This window comes from Bufo gargarizans, chromosome 4 (genome assembly GCF_014858855.1).
Source record: "Bufo gargarizans isolate SCDJY-AF-19 chromosome 4, ASM1485885v1, whole genome shotgun sequence".
Classification (NCBI taxonomy): domain Eukaryota; kingdom Metazoa; phylum Chordata; class Amphibia; order Anura; family Bufonidae; genus Bufo; species Bufo gargarizans.
The window spans coordinates 153357895-153382949 of record NC_058083.1 but is presented as its reverse complement, the minus strand read 5'-3'; the positions used below and the strand labels follow the sequence as shown (position 1 = coordinate 153382949).

The 25055-nt window shown below is 44.2% G+C and overlaps 1 protein-coding gene across 1 annotated transcript in view; it reads right to left on the bottom strand.

Annotated features, from left to right (window-relative positions):
* The window catches only part of LOC122935284 (trichohyalin-like), a 154391-nt gene that overhangs the window by 43194 nt on the left and 86142 nt on the right, over positions 1 to 25055 (bottom strand). The window contains exon 7 of the mRNA XM_044291047.1: positions 20389 to 20574. Within this exon, the coding sequence (XP_044146982.1) occupies positions 20389 to 20574 (186 nt within the window). The remainder of the gene's footprint in view (positions 1 to 20388; positions 20575 to 25055) is intronic.

Sequence of the window (25055 nt, the reverse complement as noted above, 5' to 3'; positions counted from 1 at the left end):
ATCATGGAGAACAGAAAGAGGAGAAGAGAACTGTCTGAGGACTTGAGTCCATCTTCAGCACTGTAGCTAATCTCCCTGGACTTGGACAGAAGAGAAAAATGTATGAAAGGTTGCAACGCAAGATAGTTAGGATGGTGGATAAATAGCCCAAATCAAGTTCCAAAGAAATTCAAGCTGTCCGGAAGGCTTAGGGTGCATCAGTGTCAGCGCAAACTATCCGTCGACATTTGAATGAAATGAAACGCTATAGAAGGAGACCCAGGATTGCCAAAATGTATGTGAGTAAGCTAAAATCCTTCCGGGAAAACATCTTGTGGAGAGATGAGACCATGATAGAGCTTTTTGGTAAAGCACTTCATTCTATTGTTTACTGAAAATGGAATGAGGCCTTCAAAGAAAATAATGTTTTGGAGTTGTTTTGCTGCCTCTGACACTGGGTGCCTTGACTGTGCAAAGCATCATGAAAACTGAAGATTACTAAAGGATTTTGGGTCGCAATGTAGGTGTCACAGCCTATGGTGTACGCTGTGACACTGTTGCCACACTTGCGGTTGCCCGCAGCAATGTATTGCTGTGAGAGCATGCGGTGGCAGTGTCTCGGCCTTCTGAGTGATTGCCGTGACATGGTTGCCACGCATGCTGTTGCTGGTGGTTTCGTGGTTTGGTATGCTTGTGTGTGCACTTCCCCTTTTAGTGGCTTCCTTCCCCTGTTTGGTGATGTAAGGTTAACTACCTTGCTGGGTGTGGTCACTTGTGCTTCTTATACCTGTGGCTTTAGTTCAGGAGTCAGTTGTACTCCAGCCTTGGTGTGTGCTGGAGTTAAGCTCCTTGTCTGGTTGTTCCATCTGTCCAGTGAGGGTCACCCTTGTGGTCATCAATGTTATCCCGGTGTCTCCTTCCCTTCCTGTCCCTATTTGTATGGAGTGGGTTAAGTTCAGGGTGTTTGTATGTCTAGTTTGGTGTTACATGTCTGGTGGTGTTTGGTGTCATGTTTGCTAGACATTCCCCTGTCTTATGTTTATTGCAGCTATGGGTGTCCTGGGTCCCTGTGTGGTTTGTGGTGTGTGCTGTGTCCTTTAATGTTGGTGTGGACAGCAGCACTAGTGCATGGGTTCCAGTCAGTGTGTCTGTGGCAGGTAAGTGAGTTATTGGTTTCGCTTACCTGCCATCTCCTTATGCTGTATGTGTTCCCCTCTCCTTGCAGCCTGGCCTTAGATAGAGACTTCTGTTCCTCCATGACTGGCATGAACAGGTCGTCTCTTCCCTGCTCCTTGGTGAGGGATTACCAGGGCGACTTAGGGTCTTTAGGAATCCTGAGTATGAGTCGTCCTACCATCGGGGTCCGCTCATACGGTGAGGAGTCAGGGAGAGGATTAGGGACGCTGTAGGAGGTGACCTGCTCCCTTATTACTCCTTTTGGCACCACACGGTGGGGGGTTTCCCCCACTCCTCTCCGTGACAGTAGGGCCCAGTGTAACAAACCTGGGTTTGCATCCCAGGTCATGGGTCTTTCAGCAGGACAACACCCCCAAACATACAGTACTTCAAGAAGCACCCAGAAATGGATGGGAACAAAGCGCTGGAGAGTTCTGAAGAGGCCAGCAAAGAGTCCGGATCTAAATCCCATTAAACACCTGTGGAGAGATCTTAAAATTGCTTTTGGGAGAAGGCACCCTTCAAATATGAGATACCTGGAGCAGTTTAAAAAAGAAGAGTGGCCCAAAATTCTAGTTGAGAGGAATAAGAAGCTTGTTGATGGTTATAGGAAGCAATTGATTTCAGTTATTTCTTCAAAATGGTGTGCAAATTTGTCAAGCCCATTTTTGGAGTTTTGCATGAAATTATATCAGTTTTGGCTTTTTTTACTTTTTTTTGTGTTGTTCCAATTAACACAAAGGAGAATAAACATGTGTATAACAAAACATGTATAATTGCAATAATTTTCTGGGAGAGATTTTTTGGAGAATTTCACAGGGAAACTGCTATACTGGTGAAGTCATGGTGGCTATCTGAACCACTCGTCAGTAGTAAAGATTATTTAATCAGAAAATAACCATTAGATGCATAACATACGAGGCATAGCAGGAGAACGGAGCGGTGCCCAGGGATAATAGTAAGTGCAGTGAGATCCTTGGGCGCCGCTGTATATGTCATGATACTTAGTTCACAATGTTTGGACCGATGAAAGGTCCTCTTTAAGTCTGCAAGGGTCATGTCACAAATAAGAAGCAATGGCTTTTAGGATTAGCTCAGCTGAATGTAATGATACTGTTCACTGCTATCCGTTGAATCATTCTGGAAAGTACTTTAAACCCATATGTAAATGAGCAGCTAAAGGAGTTTTCTGAGATTTTGATACTGATGATCTATCCTTAGGATAGGTCATCAGCATTAGATAGGTGGGGGTCAGACACCCGGGACCCCCGCTGATCAGCTGTTTGAGAAACCAGTGGCTATCCTGTGAGCCACGTGGCCTTCTAGGTGCTTACCAAGCACAGCCACTATAAAATGTATGATGCTCTGCTTGGTAAGCTGCGAGAAGGAAGCGGCGCTCACAGGAGCACCGGTGGCTTCTTAAACAGTTGATTGGCAGGGGTCCTGGGTGTCTGACCCCACCGATCAGATACTGATGACCTATCCTAAGGAAAGGTCATCAGTATCAAAATCTCATAAAACCCCTTTAAGTGCATGGAGAGCAGGCCCAAGACATTCTGTGCACCTCCTGCTTTCTCTGCCAGCCCCTCCCTCTCATTCTAGGGAAGATGACTATGTAGAAACCAGAACCTGTCAATGACAGAAGGGCTTTCAAAGGGAGCGTGAGGAACAACGATGCCTTGGGCCTGCCCTTGGTGCACTTAAATGCTAATTTGCATATAGATTAAATGCAAGAGATCACTAAGTGAAAAGTATCATTACATTCAGCTGAACTAGTCCTACAAGGCATTGTGCCTGGTTTATCAGTGAATGTCATGGGGGCAGACCCACTTTATTGCAATAACTCAGTATGCGATGCAGATGTCTTCTTCTAATCCTTACTGCAGTAGGGCTTCTACTTATCCTTTCTCTCCACACATCATAAAAATTGACTAATTTAATGTTTTCAGGATACTCATATGACTGAACCAGTGAAGAATGCAAGAATTTCTCTTCATAGTTACCTTATGTACCCCCTGTACATATTGTATGTTATATACACATATTATGGACATTTAGAAATCCCAATATCTTTCTTCCTCATAGAAATATTTATACAGTACGCTGTATACATGGCTGCTTCTGGGCAGATATATTCTGCATTGTCTGCCAAGTATTGGAGAAATATTGCTGGAAGCCATTGTTTTTAATAAATGATTACAGATATATGAATGCAGTATAGTGTTAGTCATAGGGACAATATATCCTTAGAACAATTGTGAAGTCAAGAAGGAATTTGGGTGGAAAATGAATTAAGTCACCGACGTTCTTTAGTGGGAAAATACATTAAAAAGGCATTGTTCTTGAAACACCGAACATTACATTCACATCAGTCACATGCCCTGGAATACACACAAAATACCTTTAGGGAGAAAAAAAATATGATGTGATAAGAAACACGTGCAAATATTTAGATAATAAAATTCTCATCCAAGGGGCTTTTCTCATAAGAAAGATTATAGACAAATGATTACAGTGTGGAAAGCCTACATGAGATGACGGCCTTTCTTTACATGAAAGCATCTGCTGAAAAGATATCATTTGAAAGTCATCTGGTTTTCAGCACAATGTGTGAGCAGATCAGTAACTCAAAAGCTTTCTTGAAAATGTGGAACAGAATGCTTGTCATGTTTTGTAATGCCAGAATGGCCCCACATAAGGACAGAGTGGTCCATAACGAGGACAGTGATTGTCTGGGTTCCAACATTAAAACATGCTCCTATTTCAGACACTGCAATCATCACCCTATAGTAAGGGTGGATTCTGCTGAAATCTACATTTTATTATGAGACCGTTACTTAATCGTCGTCATATGCAGGCAACCACACGTCTTCCGAGGCTGTGATTTTGGCTTAGCCTCAAAAGCAACTTTGTCATGCAACCTTTCTCTTAGCATAGGAATGAAATATAGCTGCCTTACTGCCCACTAGAGAGGGCCTGACAGGCTTCCACACACACCTGTAGATGGATACCATCATAGCAGTATGGACTCTGCGGTGGACATTTATTTTGAATTATACACCACTTTTTGGCATATTAAAAATCGGGGAATTTTTGCCGCTTGCGCAATTTTTCCTGAGTGTTAAGGAAAAGGGGTATGGTGTGGGCCAGGAAGAGGGCAGGCCGGCAGGCCAGTCTCATTTATCATTTTCCACATTCGTTTTTGGCATGGAAAATGACTTAAAGGGGTTGTCCCAAGAAAAATATTGTACAGTTTTCAAACCAGCACCTGCATCTGACTATTTTTGTAATCTCATGTAATAAAAAATTTAGCATAACCACTGAGTTATTCAATAAAATTTATCCGTATAGCGCCAACTGCTGTTTGTTCTTTTTTATTTGTCCAGCTAACTGAGAAGGCCGCACATGCTCAGTTTCATCCTTCAACTGCCTCCTGAGCCCCTGTGATAGGGAGAGCTGAGACAGATTGTCTTGACGGAAAGCTTCCCTCCCAGCAATCGGTTGGCACATCGTCCCGTGTAAAGAGACCTTTTTAATGGGCCTGCACTGTAGTTGCCTGTAAAGCGGGTAGCTAGCGCATCAGTGGATTACAGGATAAACCAAGGAAAGGGATGCAACACTAAATAATTGCTTCAGTGCTACAGCCCCATCTCAGGATCATTCTAGAAGGCCCCCCCCCCCCCCCCCCCCCCCCACCGTTCATAAAGTGATAGTATATCACCTTTACAGGTTATAATAATTGTTACAAATAGATCCTTTTTTTTTTTTGTAGGAATTAATACCTAGTCTAAATGCACAAAAAGATGAACTCCTTAGTGACCACCAATATTCCTTCTTACGGCAGTCACTAAGGGGCCTTCTTCTGACTGCTGGGCTCCTGCTCTAATGGGATCAGCAAAATCACCATTCTGGGCCGCTGAATCTCTTAGATGTTCATCCATTGGCATCTTCCCAAATGGAATTGTGGGGTGCCCATGCCTTTATATGGCAGCTGGGGTCTAATAAAAGCCCTTTGGTCTGCCTCCTGTGTAGGCATATTAGGACATGTCAGAGTTGTGACATAATACATTGCCTTTCATTTTCCTAATAACAACATAATACAATGTACTACATAAGTAGTACAGTGTATTACGGAAGCGATCAAAGGATTGCATATCAAGTTCCAATAAGTGGTCCAAATAAGGATTAAATAAAGTTTTGGTAAAAAAGAAACTCCCATGTTAAAAAAATCTTTTTTTCCCATACAAATGTGTTTCAATGAAAAAAAATTAAAAAAATAAAAATCCTTCCCCATATTAGGTATTGCTACATCAGTAACAACCCGAACTTGAATTATTGTAGCATAATTTATCCCAGGTGGTGAACACCATAAAAAAATGAAAAAATAATACCAGAATTGCTGTTTTCTTTTATATACAAATAGTTTTTTTTTCTGAAAAACTAGTAAAAGTAAAAAAATATATATATACTGTATATATATTTGGCATTGCTGTAATTGTACTGACAGACAATAAATGTATCATCTTATTATGCTGAAAAGTGAATGCCACAACATTTAATATGTAAAAAGGACAATGGTGAAATAGCTGTTTTTGTCACGGTGGGGAGTGGGGGAAATCCCCCATCGCACAATGTCAGAGAAATAAAGGGGAAGCAGCTAGGCCAGGATACCGGAATCAGGTCACCTCCTAAAGAGTCCCTAATCCTCGCCCTAACTCCTCACCGTATGAGCGGACCTGGATGGTAGGAAGGCTCATACCCAGGATACCTAGGACCCTGAGTCGCCCTGATAATCCCTAACATAGGAGCAGGGGAGAGACGACCTGTTCTTCCACGACTCGGATGAACAGGAGTCTCAACCGGCCTTGTTGCAGAGAAATGCCAAGTGGAACAGCAGGTAAGTTTCCAGTGGTGGGGATAACCACTGAACCTAGAACCCAGGTAGGCATGGTAACTTATCCCTGGCAGCTGCTGGACGGCACAAGAGAAGACCACACCAAGGTAAACTGGAACCCATAAAAACATACTGCAATCCAAACACCAAATAGATGCCGTATGTACTGACACGCAGGAACCAGCACTCCAGCAACAGCTCACAGACTTGATATTTGGTTCACCCCTCCGGGAAACCATGAGACTCCCTTCCGGAGGTCATGACATACAAACAGGGGAACATCTAGCAATACACCAAACACTGACCAGACACAGAACAACAACTAGACGAACAACCACCCCAGAACATATACCCACACCAAACATAACCACAGGTAAGGTAGGGAAAATGGAGGAGACATAAGGAAGACATCGATGTCCCACTAGGTGGCCCTCACACTGGAAGATAGAAAATCTAGACAAGGAGCATAACTCCAGTACACACCAAGGCTGGAATACAACTGACTCCTGGCCAAAGACCAGAGGTATAAAAAGCACCTAGTGAACACACAAAATCAGGGGGTTAACCCTTACAGCACCAGATAGGGGAAGGCTACAACTTAAGGGGAAGTGCCCACAACAGTCACCACGTTGCCACCGGCAACAGCATGCGTGGCAACCATGTCACGGCGCACACAGCCAAAGCTGAGACACTGCCACCACATGCCATAACAGCAACACGTAGCCATCGGCAACCGCAAGCATGGCACAAGTGTCACGGCGCACACAGCAAAGGCCGTGACACTCCCACCCCTCAAAGCCCCCCCAACTGAAAAAGAGGAAACTAAATGGAACACCTAAAAAAACAACAGGGCGGGGGGTAGGGGAAATTAACAGGATCAGCGTCAGTGCAAGAAAGTCTCTAAAAGACTGCTGCCAGCCCCCGGACCCACCTAGAAACCAGGCAGCCAGCCACCATACAGCTCAGAGAGACCGCACTGAACACTGAGTCCACCTCAGACCCAGTTTACACAAGGTCGCTGCCATCAAGCATTCCCAACCAGCACACAGCCAGTACACCACAGGAATGCAGCCAGCACACAACACAAGTGACAAAACCACTGAGAAATGGACGAGTAGAAACGCAAACACAAGTGACGGTTCACACCTACTGCAACCAACAGTCACTGTTAACAGCATCTCACCTTTCACCCTCCCTCCGGAGGATAAGCATGTGCACCAGAAAAATGGCAGGCGACACATGCTGGGCCCTCTTCCGAAGGCACAACTAACAGGGTACGACTTGCATACAAGCTGGACATAAAACGCCAACTTACCAAACATGTAACAACAGCAAGATGAGACACCAAACCCTGAACACATACCCACACCAAACATAACCACAGGTAAGGTAGGGAAAATGGAGGAGACATAAGGAAGACATCGATGTCCCACTAGGTGGCCCTCACACTGGAAGATAGAAAATCTAGACAAGGAGCATAACTCCAGTACACACCAAGGCTGGAATACAACTGACTCCTGGCCAAAGGCCACAGGTATAAGAAACACCTAGTGACCACACCCAATCAGGGGGTTAACCCTTACAGCACCAGACTGGGGAAGCCTACAACTTAAGGGGAAGTGCACACACCAGCCACCACGTTGCCACCGGCAACAGCATGCGTGGCAACCATGTCACGGTGCACACAGCCAAAGCCGAGACCAGAATATGTTGATCGCGCTGCCTTCTGAGTGCAAAGTTCCAATCCCAGACCTTTCTTTCGATCAACATAGTCTGGATATTTTAACTGTGAAGTGATTTATACTCACATCGCTTGGGTGATCTGCAGCGCTGATAAGTACACCCAAAAATTGGAAACTGCTTTCTTTTTATTTACCTGTTATCATCTAGGCGGCCAGTATCTGGGACATCACTACCAGTTCATTACTTGTCCCCTGAGGAACCTTCGCTACCTGTTGGGGAAACGCGTCTGGATTTTATTCAATATCTATGTGGTCTTTTTTTTAGGGACATACAGGGCACATTAGGGTGAGCCATCGATTGAGTGGGGTCGCCCCTTTCGGGGGTGCTCCACAGCTAGGTAGGGAGACCCCTAGGGATACTGAGGGATATACCTGTCCAGACCTTCACTCAGCTGGCTTCAACTATACCACCTCCGCATCTTTTTAGTTGTTACCGGCATCAAGGTGAAAAGGAATTTCTTATCATCGACTATTGACATCTTTCCACCCGTGATCACCACTAATCCAAACCTGGGTACTGTGAGTAAATTAGCACATGGCTGCCAAACAGTTATATCTATTCTGTTAAGTATGTTTCGCCGTCTGTTACTATAGGTTATCAATTGCTAACTTCAGGTATCTGGTTGTTTTGTTACTAATGCCCTGTCCCCCCCTATCCATCCAGATGTGTCTCTATGTATCCAGCTATCATTGTTAGAGATACCTTTGGATTGATTACTAAATCACGCCTATCTAGGCGGATTTTTCTTTATATCTGCACACATATATGCACTAATTGTTTTGAGGGAATATCTATTTTATTATCGTATTTAATAAAAGGGTAATTTACTTCTGTGACCTTCCACATGCCATAACAGCAACACGTAGCCATCGGGAACTGCAAGCATGGCACAAGTGTCACGGCGCACACAGCAAAGGCCGTGACAGTTTTATTCTATTCCCCCAGAAAGATTTAATAAAAGTTCATCAAAGCGTATTGTGTATCCAAAATGTGCTATTATAGACTACAACTTGTCCTGCAAAAAACAAGCTACATCAATGGAAAAATAAAAAAGTTATAGCTTTTCACTGTGACAATGAAAAAAATTAAAGTAGTTGCTTGGTCAATAATACTAAAAGCAGACAGGTCACTAAGAGGTTAACGGAACACACTAATAACTATAAATGGTCAAAACTGATGTATGAATACATCCAAACCATCACTACGGCTATAAATGGTCAAACCATCACTACAGCTAGCGGTATTGGTAAATGTAGAGGTTGCCACCGATCACCCAATGAATGAGCAAACGTTTGTTCATTGGGTGAAAGCATTGTGGATAGGAACACCTGAATCATTGTTTCTGGGCTGCTCAGAGACAATGATTGTCTATGGGAAAGCAATGATCACAGCAGTGATCGCTCTGCCCCATGCAGAGAACATGATTGCTGCACGTAAATGCAGCTCTCAGCTCCTCTGATGGGCAAGCAATTATCAGGAACAGACAGATCATTACTGAATCCTGAATTTTGCCTGCTGGGTGGGAACATGTTAAAGTGCCTTAAGACTGCATCAGATTTCTTCCACCACATGTATTATACTATAACTTGCTACAGCTTTGCGGTGCAGAATACATAAGACAATCTGCGGCACGTGAATTCACCTGGCTGAATTAATTCTCTGTGGATTTGCAGAAAGTTAGAGTACTATGCATGTGGATGGGGTTTTTAAAACCCCTCCCACATGTAGGGGAAAAATCTGCACAGAAAAACAAGACTGCTGGGGGTTTCAAATCCTCAGCTCATCAATTTTCATCACGGATTTTACCCTTCAATGAAAATTCTGCCTTGTAAGGACCCAGTCTTAAAGAGGCTGACCCAAAATATAAACTTATAAACTTGTCAATAGGATAAGGGAAAAAGTATCAGGTGTGATACTGACCTCTGAGACCTCCACCAAGCTCGAAAACAGGGGTCCCAAATTGCACAAATTAATAGAATGGTAGACAAGCATATGCACGCTTCATTCATTCTCTATGGGACTGCTGGACATATCAGTGCTGATCCCTGTTCTCGGTTTGACTCCCACCGATCAGATATTTATGCCCTATGCTTTTTGAGATGCCTTATTCGGTTCCTTCAGAATTGATGTCAAGAACAGTGCAGCATGTCGGGACTCTAATGGACAATAGATCTGGCATTGTGTCATGGCTCCATCCGATGAGAACGCTAGCGGCATATTGTGTAGTGAGGCCCCCTCACCCTCCAAGGCAGCTCTGCAAGTGGTGGCAACTAGAGATGGCCATGCAGTTCACCACGCGTTCGTTTCACGGCGAACTTTGCTCGTTAACGATTCGCCGAACATGCAAACATATGGCAATGTTTGCATGCATCATATTCTTTTGCATTGCGCTGAACTTAGACCCATAACACATCCATCCGGTGGGACAGGACAGCCAATTGAGACGTTTCAGCACATGGACACATCCCCACCCTATAACAGAACCCGATCTGACAGTCATTTTACATTCTGTGTTTTGCCAGTGTAGGGAGCGGTTGCTTTGTGGAGCAGGGACAGACTGCTAGGGACACCAAACGCTAGCTAATAGGGCCACAAAAGTCCTTTTAAGAACTGGTATAGGTGTGCTATCGATAGGTGTGATATACTGAGGGGTGTGACATACTTATAATATACTTTCTAACATAGAAAGTATATTATAGTGCATTTGTATTGTGCAGCAGTTGTGTTCAGTTCTGCTGCGATACCGCAGGTATATAGAGGGACAAGCGTTATTGGAACAAATGATTGAGGGGTGCGATATATACCTGCTTCCTCCAAATATTGATTCAGAGGTTTTATATACCTGTTTCCACAAAATACTAATTCAGGGGTGCGATATACCGGCTTCTATAAAATACTGATTAAGGGGTTCTATATACCTGCTTCCACAAATACTGATTGAGAGGTGCGATATACCTGCTTCTACAAAATACTGATTGAGGGGTGTGATATACCTGCTTCTGCAAAATATATTGATTCAGGTGTTCTATATACCTGTTTCCACAAAATACTGATTGAGGGGTGGGATACACAGGCTTCCACAAAATACTTATTGAGGGGTGCGATATACCTGCTTTCACAAAATACTGATTGAGGGGTTTGATATTCCTGCTTACACAAAATACTGATTGAGGGGTGCGATATACCTGCTTCCACCAAATATTGATTAAGGCCTGCGATACACCGGCTTCCGCAAAATACTGATTGAGGGGTGCGATATTCCCCTTACACAAAATAATGATTGAGGGGTGCGATATATGTGCTTCCATCAAATATTGATTTAAGTGTTCTATATACCTGTTTCCATAAAATAATGATTAAGGGGTGCGATATACCTGCTTCTACAAAATACTGATTAAGGGGTTCTATATACCTGCTTCCACAAAATACTGATTGAGGGGTGCGAATTATCGGCTTCCACCAAATACTGATTTTGTCTTGCAATATATCGGCCTCCACAAATACTGATCTTCTCTAGGGACTTTGGCACAGGGTCATTTTGAAAATGACAGGCAGAGGAAGAGGCAGGCCGTTCTGCAGGGGTAATAGGGGTCGGGCAGGTGCACCAGGCCGGAGCCTAAGTGAAAAGTTGGAGAAGGTGCGCGCGATTACGTCAAAGGACGCACCAGAGTTGGTTGAGTGGCTCACTCAGCCTTTTGCTTCTGCACCCTCCACATCCTCCGTATCTGCACCCTCCTCACTCTCTGTTGTGTGCACGCCCAAAGGCACCACCACCACCACCACCATAGCCCCTCCACTCAAATCAGTGGAATTATTTTCCCATCCATTCCCAGACATTACCGATGCACAGCCATTCTTTGCATCGGATGAGGAAGAGGAGGTAGCAACGGCCGCCACCCAGCGTTCTGAAGACAGTACCCAGATCAGCCCAGGGAGGGTGGTCGCCGCTGTTGCTGCCTACTCCAAGATCTCTAATGTCAGTGGTGGTGAAGGTGACAATGATGACGTGTCGATGGACGTCACGTGGGTGCCCACAAGAAAGGAAGAAGAGGGGAGTTCAGAGGGAGAGACAGAGCAGCAGCTCCCATTTGTCCTCCGCTCCACCGTGCCGTCGTCGTGTTCATCTGGCAGAAGGCAGGCTTCCAAATGTTTGAGCGTAAAAGGGTGATGACGCCGGATAACCCTCTTGCCCAACGGCTGACCGCTGGCTTGTCAGAACTGCTAGCCCGCAAACTACTGCCATATAAACTGGTGGACTCGGAGACCTTTAGAAAATTTGTAGCCATTGGCACACCGCAATGGAAGGTCCCCGGAAGGAAATATTTCTCCCAGAAGGGCATCCTAGAGCTATATGGCCACGTTCAGTGGCAATTGACAAGATACATCTGACCACAGACACGTGATCTAGTAAACACGGGCAGGGAAGGTACCTAACTTTTACTGCCCACTGGGTGAACCTTCTGGCGGCCGACAAGCATGTAACCCTTGGCACCCGTGTGAATTTGGTGTTACCACCACAGATTGCACGCAGGCCTGCCTCTTCTTCTCCTCCTTCTACTCCATCCTCCGTCTCCTCCTCGGCTAACTCCTCCTTTTCCACTGCTACCGCCTCTTCCACTGCACCCCCCAAGCTCGCCAGAACCTATTTGACGTGCCAGGTGAGACATGCTGTGCTGTGGCTGTTGTGCCTGGAAGCCAAGAGCCACACCGGTCCTGCACTGCTTTCAGCTCTGCGGTCACCGGCCGATCAGTGGCTAACCCCACTCAATTTGACAGTTGGTAAAGTGGTGTGCGACAACAGTGCCAATCTGCTGAGCATGCTGAAGCAGGACAAAATGACACATGTACCGTGCATAGCACACGTCCTGAACTTAGTAGGGCAGGACGTGTGCTAACGACTTGTACTTGTACGAACTCTACAGCTGGACAGGTTCTGGAGAGATTGGTTTCTTTTCACTGCACCAGTGGCTCCTCATGTGCGACGAATGCAGACTTATTGATCAAGCCGTCAAGGAGTAGGAGCTGGAAGATGAGGAAGTCGCAATGCAGAATTAATTCCTAGGGGGGTTACTCCAACTGAGATAAGTCAGCAGGATTCTGAGGAGAGGATGGTGGCTGGGGGGAGGAGGCGGAGCAAGAAGAGAAGGCTTTAAAGAGGACTTTCAACTTTTTGGGGATCCCTGGTGTTGTCCGTGGCTGGGGGGAGGAGACCGAGGACGACATTCTTCTGGACGATGAGCAGGAGAGCAGGGCGCTTTATCGCTTCCAATTTAGTGTGAATGAGGGCCTTCATGCGCCAGTGTTTGAAGAGGGAACCCCGTATAAAAAGCATAAAGGGCAAGGACCAGTACTGGGTGGCAACGTACTTAGACCCCCGGTACAAACACAATATGGTGGACATGTTACCAGCATCACAGAGGGCTGTCAGAATGCATCATTTCCAGGCCTTGCTGCGAAAATGCTGCATTCTGCTGTTGCGGGCGCTGGCAGAGGAATTCCAACTTACAGTGAAACCAGGAATCAACACCTGTGACGACCTGTGAATTGAATTTCCTCATTTCAGCCCACACATATCCGCCATCACCCAGAACAAAGAATGGTCCTTGTCTTATGTATATACAGCAGCATAAAAGGCCTTTTTTTGTCAGGTGAATGCCTAATTTTTGGGGCATCTACTCTAGTGGCCTACAGTAAAAATTTTATCCAGTGACCGCCTAATGTACCTCCAGACACAATCACTAGTTCTTTTCTGTCAGGTGAATGCCTAATTTTTGGGGTCTGTACGGGCCTACAGTAGAATTTTTAGCCAGTGACCGCCTATTGTACCTCCAGCCACATCATCACAAGCCTGTACCCCCCACTTGCCTACAGTAAAATTGTTATCCACTGACCGTCTAATATACCTCCAGCCACATAATCAATTGTTCTTTTTTGTCAGGTGATTGCATAATTTTTGGGGCCTGTACTCCACTGGCCTGCAGTCAAATTGTTAACTACTGACCGCCTAATATACCTCCAGCCACATAATCACTTGTTCTTTTCTGTCCGGTGAATGCCTAATGTTGGGGCCTGTACCCCCCACTTGCCTGCAGTAAAATTGTTATGCACTGACCGTCTAATATACCTCCAGCTACATAATCACTTGTTTTCTGTCAGGTGAATGCCTAATTTTTGGGGCCTGTACTCCCGTGGCCTAAAATAAAAAATTTCTAGGCTCCAGCAGGCCACATTTTGGAGAGTTTCCCTTTAAAACGCATAAAATTGGCCCCTGATTAAAATACATATTTTTTGTGGGAATTTTGGCCATTGATCCCCCTCTGGTATGTCACTGTCCATGTTGTGGGACTATTTGTGCACTTCTAGTAAGTATTTGGTGGCTGTAAATATGACCTAAAGGCCCATTAAAGTGAATGGGGCCCGCCGTGAACACACGGTTTGCTAACATTTGGTTTGCGAAAATTTGGCATTTGCGTTCGCGAAACGTCCTGGACGATGTTCGTCTATCACTAGGGGCAACTAGTCCTGCTCACGTTCTAGGACAGGTTGAAGGCTGCCATCTAAAAATCATTCCCGGAGAACCCATTTAAAGGTCATTCAGATTCTGTGAAAATCTGAGTGACAACCTCTATAAGCAATTAAAGCGATAAAAGGAGGTTACCTCCGTGTGTCATCCGTGTTTCATGGAACATTAGGAAGACACACGGACAACAAAAAAATTGACAGACGGACCCAACACGGATACATCACAGACATCTTCATGGAGGCATCAATCACCATCTTCTCATGGAGTTAAAGGGGTTAGCCAGTATCTACAACAGCCGCCGCCGGGTGCCAGGCCCCTTCCGCTCCCGACGCCACTCCTGGTCCCCTCAACGCCTCTGCTACTTCTCCTTGTACACGGATGAAAACATCCGACGTCGGAGGGAGCAGCCAATGGCAGACAGGGACGGCCCCCCCCCTGTCCCCGCCTGCCATTGGCTGCTCCTCCCCGACACCGGATGTTTTCATACGTGTACAGGGAGAAGTAGCAGCGGCGGGGCAGGGACCAGGAGCGGCGTCTGGAGCAGGTTAAGTATATTTCCACGGAGGAGCCCGGCACATGGGGGGCTGTTGTAAATACTAGATTACTCCTTTAACCACGGATGTGTGAATGAGTCTTTACAAGGACATGCATGCAAAGATAGCAGCAACTGCTAAAGCATGACAAGTGTATATACTATTTATATTGCATGTGTGTTTTTTCTCTACTGGTCAGAACATATAACCCTTTAATTGTGACTTGAGGTACAGAAACCACAGCTGCTTAACCACAAAATGAAAGAGTACTCATGACATCAGCCTGTTTGCACTTCCAGAAGACATGTAAGCCATCCTGAAACACTAAACCACATGGCACATGTGGGAAGATGAGAGCTTTAGAAAACTGACTGAACTGCAAAGAAATCATTTAATAGCGGTGTAAGGCCGCCCGAAACTTTTATGTGAAACAGACAGACCCGGGTCCTTCCCTTATAAGGAATGTTCAACAATTATAGAACACTTATCTTTAGTGCTTTCTGGTTCAGGAAGAAGCTACAATTTCATTCTTATTTCCTGACTACCATTGATTTCAATTACGGTAACAATAAACAAAGGGGACTGTTTCGGTGAATGCTGCCCATAAAGTATTTCTGGGAGTCATCCTTATCTGACAGCAGCATTACATTAACCTAAATGTGGATCCAATCTAAGAAATCTTTTGTAACACTCACACATAAGTAATAAGCAAGTCATAGTTACATAACAACAGAATTTCTGAAACCATATGTTCACACACACATCAGAGTTTCTAGTGTCGATTACATCAGATACAAATTTACCATCTATTGCCATCTTAGGCATAGTTCACACTTCAGTGATTTAGTCAGTGATTGTGAGCCAAAACCAGAAGTGGGGCCTTCACAGAGATAAGGTGTAAGACAGGGATGGCCAACATGTGGCCCTCCAGCTGTTGTAAAACTACAACTCCCACCATGTCCTGCTGTAGGCTGATAGCTGTAGGCAGTGTGGGCATACTGTGAGTTGTAGTTTTGCAACATCTGGAGGGCCTCAGGTTGGTCATCCCTGGTATAAGGGAAAGATCTGCACCTGTTCTGTGTTTTCGATCCGCATCTGGTTTTGGCTCACAATCACTGATGGAAATCACTGACCAAGTCACTGAAGTGTGAACTAGGCCTGAGTGTGTTATTTGGATCTTGGATACAATTGCAGGATCTTAGTGGAGGTGCCCACCTTAACAGTTTTTACTGACCCTATAGAGTCAGAAACTGACATCAGTTGTAGCTTGTAAGGTGGGACCCACTTGTCCCACCTTGATGAAAAAGCATCCCAGTCATCTATAAAAGATACAAATTGCTCAACTCACTAACTCTCCCATGCCATCCCAACACTGATCCGGTATCCGCTGCTCTCAACTTCTTGTACCAGCTTAAAACACAGAAAGTAATTGGAATACCTGCCCAACCAATCATTGGATGAGGACGGACATGTGTGTCAAGCCGGAGCCAGGAAGTGAAAAGCAGCAGGGACCAGAGAAACGCTAGAACGTTTTTTTTTTTTTAAGTTTTACCTGCGAAAAACTCTTTTAAAACAGCATTTTTGTCTATAGTTGCTAGCAGGAGAAGGATTAGCAAAAATAATCATAAATAAATGTATACCGTATTTTTCACTTCATAAGACGCACCCCCCCCCCCCCCCCCAAAGTGGGGGGAAACTGGCTGTGCGTCTTATAAAGCAAATAGAGCAGTTTTACATGGCCAGCACATCGCATGCCGTGCTGTGCTGCATAGGCATAGCGGCCTGCGATGTGCCAGTGACATGCAAACAGCAGCACTGTCAGGATAGTAGTGGGACCCGGCGCAGTCACTGAACTTCATTAGCCCGATCCCCAGACAGAGCAGGCATCACATATAAAGTGTATGCAGCAGCCCCTAGCAGTGCTGCTCCGCTAAACTAGCTGTAATCGCTTCTCTGCAGTACTCACTATGCACGCAGCGGGCAAGCCAGCAGCGCACGTCACTCACTCAGTCACACTCCAGCCACACCCACTTCTTCATTAATGAAGCGGGCAGGGCCAGAGTGTGACTGAGTTAGTGACGTGCGCTGCTGGCCTGCTCGCTGCGTGCATAGTGGGCTGGGCCGGAGTGTGACTGCGTGAGTGACGTGAGCTGCCGGCCTGCCCGCTGCATACATAGTGGGCGGGGCCGGAGTGTGACTGCGTGAGTGACGTGAGCTGCCGGCCTGCCCGCTGTGTGCATAGTGGGCGGGGCCGGAGTGTGACTGAGTGAAGTGCGCTGCCAGCCTGCCTGCTGCGTGCATAGTGAGTACTGCAGATAAGCAATTATTGCTAGTTTAGCAAAGCAGCACTGCTAGGGGCAGCTGCATACACTTTATATGTGATGGTTGGGCTGCTATAACTGGGGCACAATGTAATGGGGTCAGATCCCTCCATAACAGACTCATCCACAAATCCCCCAATAAGTGTCCTTCACAGATCCCCCTATAACACTGTCCTCCACAGATCCCCCAATAACAGTGTCCTCTACAGATCCCCCAATAACAGTGTCCTCCACAGATCCCCATAACAGTGTCCAACACAGATACCCCTATACGTGTCCTCTACAGATCCCCCTATAAGTGTCCTCTACAGATCCCCCTATAAGTGTTCTCTACAGATCCCCCTATAAGTGTTCTCTACAGATCCCCCTATAAGTGTCCTCTACAGATCCCCCTATAAGTGTCCTCTACAGATCCCCCTATAAGTGTCCTCTACAGATCCCCCCTATAAACACCTATAAATGTACAACACAGCCGTGTTCAAATGTAAAACATACCAAATCTTTATTGTTACATACAAAACATAATTTTAAAAAACATATACAGTATATGGCAATGAAGACACAGGAATGACACTGGACTGCTGGTAATCAGTGATGGCCAGTTCGCCGCGTTCGCCCACTAACACATGCAGGCTGCCATCTTAACTGACAAGTACGGCGATGCACAGGTAAGTCCTTACCTGTGCCTGTGCGCGAGACGGTCTGAAATCAAATGCGGTCACAGGGAGCAGGCAGTTCTGAGAACAGCCACCGGGGGCCTTTATCGGGCTGTTCACGGAACTGCCTGCACCCGGAGACAGCATCTCATTTCAGACCGGCTCGTGCACAGGCAAAGGTAAGGACTTACCTGTGCATCGCCGGACTTGTCAGTTAAGATGGCAGCTCGCATGTGTTCGCCGGTGAACACGGCGAACTGGCCATCACTGCTGGTAATGTGACAATATAATAAATGCAGTAAATCCCATCTACCCCTGACACGTCCAGTAAATCCTGACCCTGGATTTACTGGCTGTATTTATTGAGCAGCTATTTTTCCCACGTTTATCCTCATTTTCATGCACTTTGCACTTTATTATTACCTATTGACTTGATACCTACTAGGCACTTGTCAGGGGTAGATGGGATTTACTGCATTTATTATATTGTCACATTACCAGCAGTCCAGTGTCATTCCTGTGTCTTCATTGCCATATATATGTTTTTTATTATTAGGTTTTGTATGCAACAATAAAGATTTGGTATGTTTTACATTTGAACACGGCTGTGTTGTACATTTATAGGTGTTTATTCATTTCTATCTTTAGTTCACAGCCATTATTGCCTTTGGGTGTTAATTTTTATTGGTGTTGTGAGATCCCCCTATAAGTGTCTTCTACAGATCCCCCTAGCTCCCTCTGCCTTCCGATTGGAGCCCCCGCAGTGAAATCGCTGCTGAAGCGCTCCAGGACTGCCATGGCTTTCTTCATACTGAGCTATGCACCAGGTATAGCTCAGAATGGAAACTGTAAAAATCCTATTCCCACTAATAAAGGTGTATTAGGGTGAATAGGAGAAGGGATCAAAATATCCCATGTACTAGGCCCCTAAGGGGGCTAAAAGTTATTTTTAAAAAAGTAAAAAAAAAGAATAAAAAAACTACCAATTTATTAAAAGTTGAAATCACCCCCTTTCCCAATTTTACATATAAAAATATATAAACAATAAAAAAACATATCAGGTATCACCACGTACGGAAATGTCTGAATTATTAAAATATTTTCAAAAATTCCTGTACGGTGAACACCATAATGGAAAAAAATGGAAAACGCGCAATTCGCCATTTTTTTGTTATCTTGTCCCCCCAAAAAATTAATAACAGTGATCAAAAAGAGATACATACCACAGAGATGGTACCATTAAAAAATACAGTTCTTTACACAAAAAACAAGCATTCATACAGCTCTGTAGATCAAAATATGAAAAGTTATGGCTGTCAGAATATGGCAATGCAAAGAAATTTTTTTTTTTTTTTACAAAAGTAAAAAAAAAAATTTAAGTAGTAAAACAAAAATAAAAAATATACAAGTTTGGTATCGCTGCATTCGTATTGAGCTGCAGAATAAGGACGTCAGGTGATTTTTAAAGCACAGTGAATGCTGTGATGTCAAAACCGCAAAAACCTTGGCAGAATTTTTATTTATTTTTATTTAATTTTGCCACACAAATAATTTTTTCCCTGTTTTCCAATACAAGACATTAAATGGTGGCATTAAAAAATGCATCATGTCCCGCAAAAAGTAAGCCCTCACATAGCTATGTGAACGGAAAAAAGGAAAAAGTTATGGTTATTGGAACATGGGGAGGAAAAATCCAAAATGCAAGAATGAAAATAGGACTCGACCCCAGGGGGTTAACAATGACATCAAGTTTATGCAAAGACTCAATATTTCCAGTGTTCACCTTTCTTTTTCAAGACTACTGCAATTGGCCCCTTCCATGCTAGATGTGACCCAGCAGTGAAGCGCCAATCGAGGACGCGTCACCACTGAAGCCAATGATTGGCTTCAGTGGCGCACATGACCCATAGGAAGTTTACAGGCCAAGGACCAAAAAGATTGCACGATCGGGTAAGTATGATTTTTTCACTAGGTACAACACACTCATAGGACTAGTTCAAAACACTCATAAGGCTGGACAACCCCTACAAGCTTGATTACCCAACACCCCCGGGAGTAGCGGCCTTTACAAAGTAAGGCCCCTTGCAGACGAGCGCATCCGGATTAGGTCTGGATGCGTCCCGGTGCTTTGCGGCAAACCCGCGCAAGTAGGTACGCAATTGCAGTCAGTTTTGACTGCGATTGTGTTCCGTTGTTCAGTTTTTATCGCGCGGGTGCAATGCGTTTTGCACGCGCGTGATAAAAAACTGAATGTGGTACCGAGACCCGAACTTCTTCACAGAAGTTCAGGTTTGGGTTCAAGGTTGTGTAGATTGTATTATTTTCCCTTATAACATGGTTATGAGGGAAAATTATAGCATTCTGAATACAGGCTGGAGGGGTTAAAAATTTTTAAAAATAATTTAACTCACCTTAATCCACTTGCTTGCGCAGCCGACATCTCTTCTGTCTTCTTTTGTGAGGAATAGGACCTTTGATGACGTCACTGCGCTCATCACATGGTCCATCACATGATCTTTTCCATGTAAATATAATTTTATTTAAGAGCATTATATTATGTTACCTATGATTTGCTTTTCCATCTCTTGACATTTGTTTTTTAATTCAGTTTCCATCTCTCGTGACTTTTGAAGCTGCGTTGATGTAAGTGTGACAGATTCGGCAACTGCTTGCAGATTTTTCACTTGATTTCGAAGAGAAACATTTTCTAGTTGGAATTCTTTGAGATGTCCATGAAGACTAATAATTTCTGCGGTGGTAAATAAAAAGAACATTAGATGTGAGCCGAAGCGTTGACTTACTTTTAATGATTACAGGGCTGACAATTCTGGGTTATAGAAAAAAACATTGTGATAAAAATGTCAATTCCTATATTTTTACAAGCACATCATATTTTTTTGGACCGTTATGGAGAATCTGTAAAGAAACTCAGCGATATTCTCATACACCACACAAAAATAGTAAGTGAAGATGTCAGCTCTATAAATACAGCAGTGAGATAGCGGCATTCTTCCACTAATAAGAAGCTTAGAGGGAACATAAAAATGTCATTTTCTGTAAAATGTCCTTGGCAAACAGGGAGTGCTCTGATTATTCAGGACCTCTCAGTATGACTGCAGGGTGCGGTATATCCCTTTTAATAAGGACAGCCGGATAAAGACATTGCATGGCAACAGTGTACTGGATTATCTAAAGGTTACACTGCAGTCTGGGCCATCAGAAGAAAATATTCAAAGCTGCCCTTTGGTTACGCAATACTTGAATGAAGTCATTTTGCATTTCTGAAGGACTGTGTGGATATTGGTCAGTGGTATGTCATGAATACAAAACCAGGGCTTTGTACATTCATGAAGTGCTAATGGTGTTGAATACATTTGCAACGAGCCTACAGAAAGCTAGAATGAAATGGAGAACCTGGGGAGAATAGAAACTGAAAAAGAGGAATATGGCCACTCCATCCATTGCCGAGGGATTTATAAAAATAGTCAGGGCAGCCTAGTTGTGTCTATACCATAATATCAGGAAGTCGGCTGGATGAGTAGATATGATGGTCACGCAAACCACAAATGCGTGTTAGAAGCCATGCATGATTCATATGTTGACTTTACTCACCTAGAGAAGTAAATGGGAAAATTTCATGACAACTGCTCAGCTGCCTGGTTTCCATTCACTTCTTTTGGAAAGCAACTGTCATGTGCCGGTAAATTGTGCCAGAGTGATGGGCCTTGACTGTATTGAATGACACTATATGGGTCAGTGGCTTAAAACATCTGCGACCTTAGTGCCACTTATTACAGCCAGATGATAGTCACCGTCCAATAAACGTAAATGGGACCCGAAGGAGTTGCATGACCCTAGTTTCCCACTACTGTGGCAGGGAAAATTTGCAAGACCTAAATCGAGTAATGGTTGCGTCAATCTATGTGCGACCCTTTCTAATAATATTAATAATGACAATGTGCCACTTGAGCCCTAGTGCTTAAAGGGGTTCTCCATAAATAATGACATTTCAGAAATTGCTTGTTCCAGTCTCCGCAGTGTTTACACCCTACACAGCATGGGCATTGTCACATACTCTACTGCAGCCAGGCTTCAGTGGCCATGTGGCCAAAAGGGGCACGTCAACACTAAAGCCAAATGATGGCGGCAGTGGAGTATGTGGCAATGCTCACACTGTGTTTGGTGTAAACACTGCCGGGACCAGAACATTTACACAGCAGAGACAGCAACATTAAAGTGGCGGGGAGCAGGTACAGTAAATATTAATTTTTAGTTCAGGAGGCAGGCTGCGGGCATTGGATTTAAAGTAATCATTCCCAGAAAACAAGTTTAAAGGTGGCCATACACACTAGACAAACAGCAAACTAAGGCTTGCATTAGACCAGCAGATGTCTAACAGATAACAATTACAGATTGAAGATATTGCGGCTCGTTAGCAGACAAAAATGTAAATAGAGTGATGTTCGGACTTTCGCCCGTTAATCCTTCGCTACAAAGTACCACAACTCTATACGATCTGTAAGCGAGTAGACAACTCTATATACAAACTGATCTGTGACCGAGGAATGATAATTTTTTAGCTGAAAGAAAGATCACGATTGGCGAGTGTCACGTACTGGGGAGCAGACCAGACCACCGCGTCACGTGACAAGGGCTGCCCAAGCCCTTCAGGCCGATTCGCCTCACGCCCTCACACGCTGTTACGCCGTACGCCGGCCTGTAACTTGAGCATAAATCATCACCTGAAGCCTGCAAGCACACCTATGCACTAACACAAAACTTTCACTGCTACCACCCGGCAGTTATAAGGTCGACAGGACACCCCTGAGTGCTCCACTCGCAAACAGACACACACACGATAGTAGGCCTCACGGAAAAACATACAGCCTCAGACCACACACGCACTCTTCATGGAGCTAACAGGTTCTTAAGGTTACAAGACAAACCATCAAACTTTTAGGTTTAATGTATGAAAAATGGACAGCACTTGGTTACAAAAAATGATTAACAAGAGACATACATAAATGGCAAACAGCTGTAAAATAAAAAGGAGAAAACATAGAAAGTTCTGATACTTAGCAGTTGTGTGGTAAAAGTCCTTTCCTCCCAGGAGATTTGGGCAGAGTAATGGTGCACAAACCAATTTGATTGAATCTCCCACTTTGTGACACCCAAATATCTAGGATTGCATGTTTATGCCTTTCCTCCAGGGGCAGGCCTGGGGGGGATTCTCCCTCACACCTCTGACTCTTCTAGGCCGAGCTTTATTACCCATGCAGCCGGCCCACTGGCCATTTAGGGAACAGGTAAGAAAATATGAAAAATATATTTTTCCAGTTGCCCTGGTGAAGATACAGACCCCAGACCTTCTTCATAATTTATATCTCATTGTTTTGTGTCCTAGCATATCAAACGAGACACGTCCAGGACGCTCAGAAGATGAGATCCTTATTTTAAGAAGAAAAAGGCGAGTTGATACGCCATGTATGGTGTCCATGCGATGCCCCCATCATACCAGATATGATAAGCTGGGTTTTTGGAGACGTCAGCCCCATCCTGAACAAGTTATGAAGGATTACAACTTATTGTTAATTCTTTGGTATGAAGCCCCCATGCTGACACACGGCCCCCTGTCTGCTGTCCCCTGTCCTGAGTATGACCAGCAAACGGGCCCATCCTGGTTAGCATCTCTGTGCTAACTAACCCCCCGGGAAGCGGTTTGCTGTTTTCACAGGTATGAGGCAGACATCTCGGCACTATATGCAGCCTTCAACCAATTCATCAATAGCTGCTGGCCTGGCAATACAAATACATAAATACATACTGTATATGAATGTGAATCACACTGGACTATGTTATACTATGACAACATATACCCATAAAACATATAATATCACAGCAAACATTATAACTAGGAATAAGGCAGTCCTTATTCCTGACAGCGAGAAACGAGCGATTCCTTGCTCGTCATTTGATCGCTCATACTTGTTACATCTCGCGAGGCACGTTCAATTTCGTTTGCATTGACGACATTCGGTACGATATTCCCTCTGTCTAATATGTACTTAACCTTGATTGAATAAGAGATCGCTCTAATGATTCTTTCAGATCTAGGTATGCTAGCAAGAGAATAGGGGCATCCACTATGTGAATACATTGAATTAATTTAAAGGTATTTGAAAGCCTTTCTTGTAAAACGTCATTATTATCTGTATTGGATTGTTGCATAAAGGGCAATTGAGCAAAAAGAGACTGCATCATAACTAGAGTCAGAAATTATGTTTTCCATTACATTAGTACAAATTGGAAAGGGTGGAGGGGGAGATGTTTATTTTTTCTCTGCATCAAAACTCCAAGACAAATATTGGTTTGCATTTAAACAGCTTACTATAATCTGTAGTGTACACATATTTAGTAAGCCAAGAACCAATTTTATAGAATATTAATAATTAAACAAAAACCATAAAATCCTGCAGTTTTCACATTAGCCACTAAGCCTAATAATAGGCGCCACTTCTTGGTCTGTATAGATCACTTTCCTGCAGTCATCTGTTTATGATTACAAGCAGGATTAGAATGACAGCTAGCACCTCTATATACAGATAAAACAGTATCCACCATTCACAATAGGTGATATCACAGCTTATCTTCTCCCTCCTGAAAGAGAATGCCTAGAAAACTCTACCATAAAAGTCAATGAGATTACCTCCTGACCATTGTGTCTGTGGTAAAGCGTATCTCTAAATGCTGCTAAAAACAGATCAGGCAAGATGGCAGCCCCCATAATCATGTTCAGGAAACAGAATAAAATAATCTGCAGAAAATAAAAAATGATTTAAAAAAATGATGTGTATCACTATCTGGTTTTAACTGTCAGAAAAAAGAATCGGTAACTTATTCCCTTTAGACTGACACTGATGAGAGACAATAGTAATTATGAATATGAGGATGGTATATGAATTGTCCACTGAACCCATCTTCAATGTCATCCAAAAACAGTACTTACGGCCAGCCTTAAAGGGATTTCTGAGATTTTGATACTGATGACCTATCCTCAGGGTAGGTCATCAGTATCTGACACCTTGGACCCCGCCGATCAGGTGTTTGAGAAGCTTACCAAGATGAGTGCCATACATTGTATAGCGGCTGTGCTTGGTATCGCACTCAGCCCCAGAAGCGATACTTCTCAAACAGCTGATCGGCGGAGGTCCCAAGTGTCGGACCCCCACC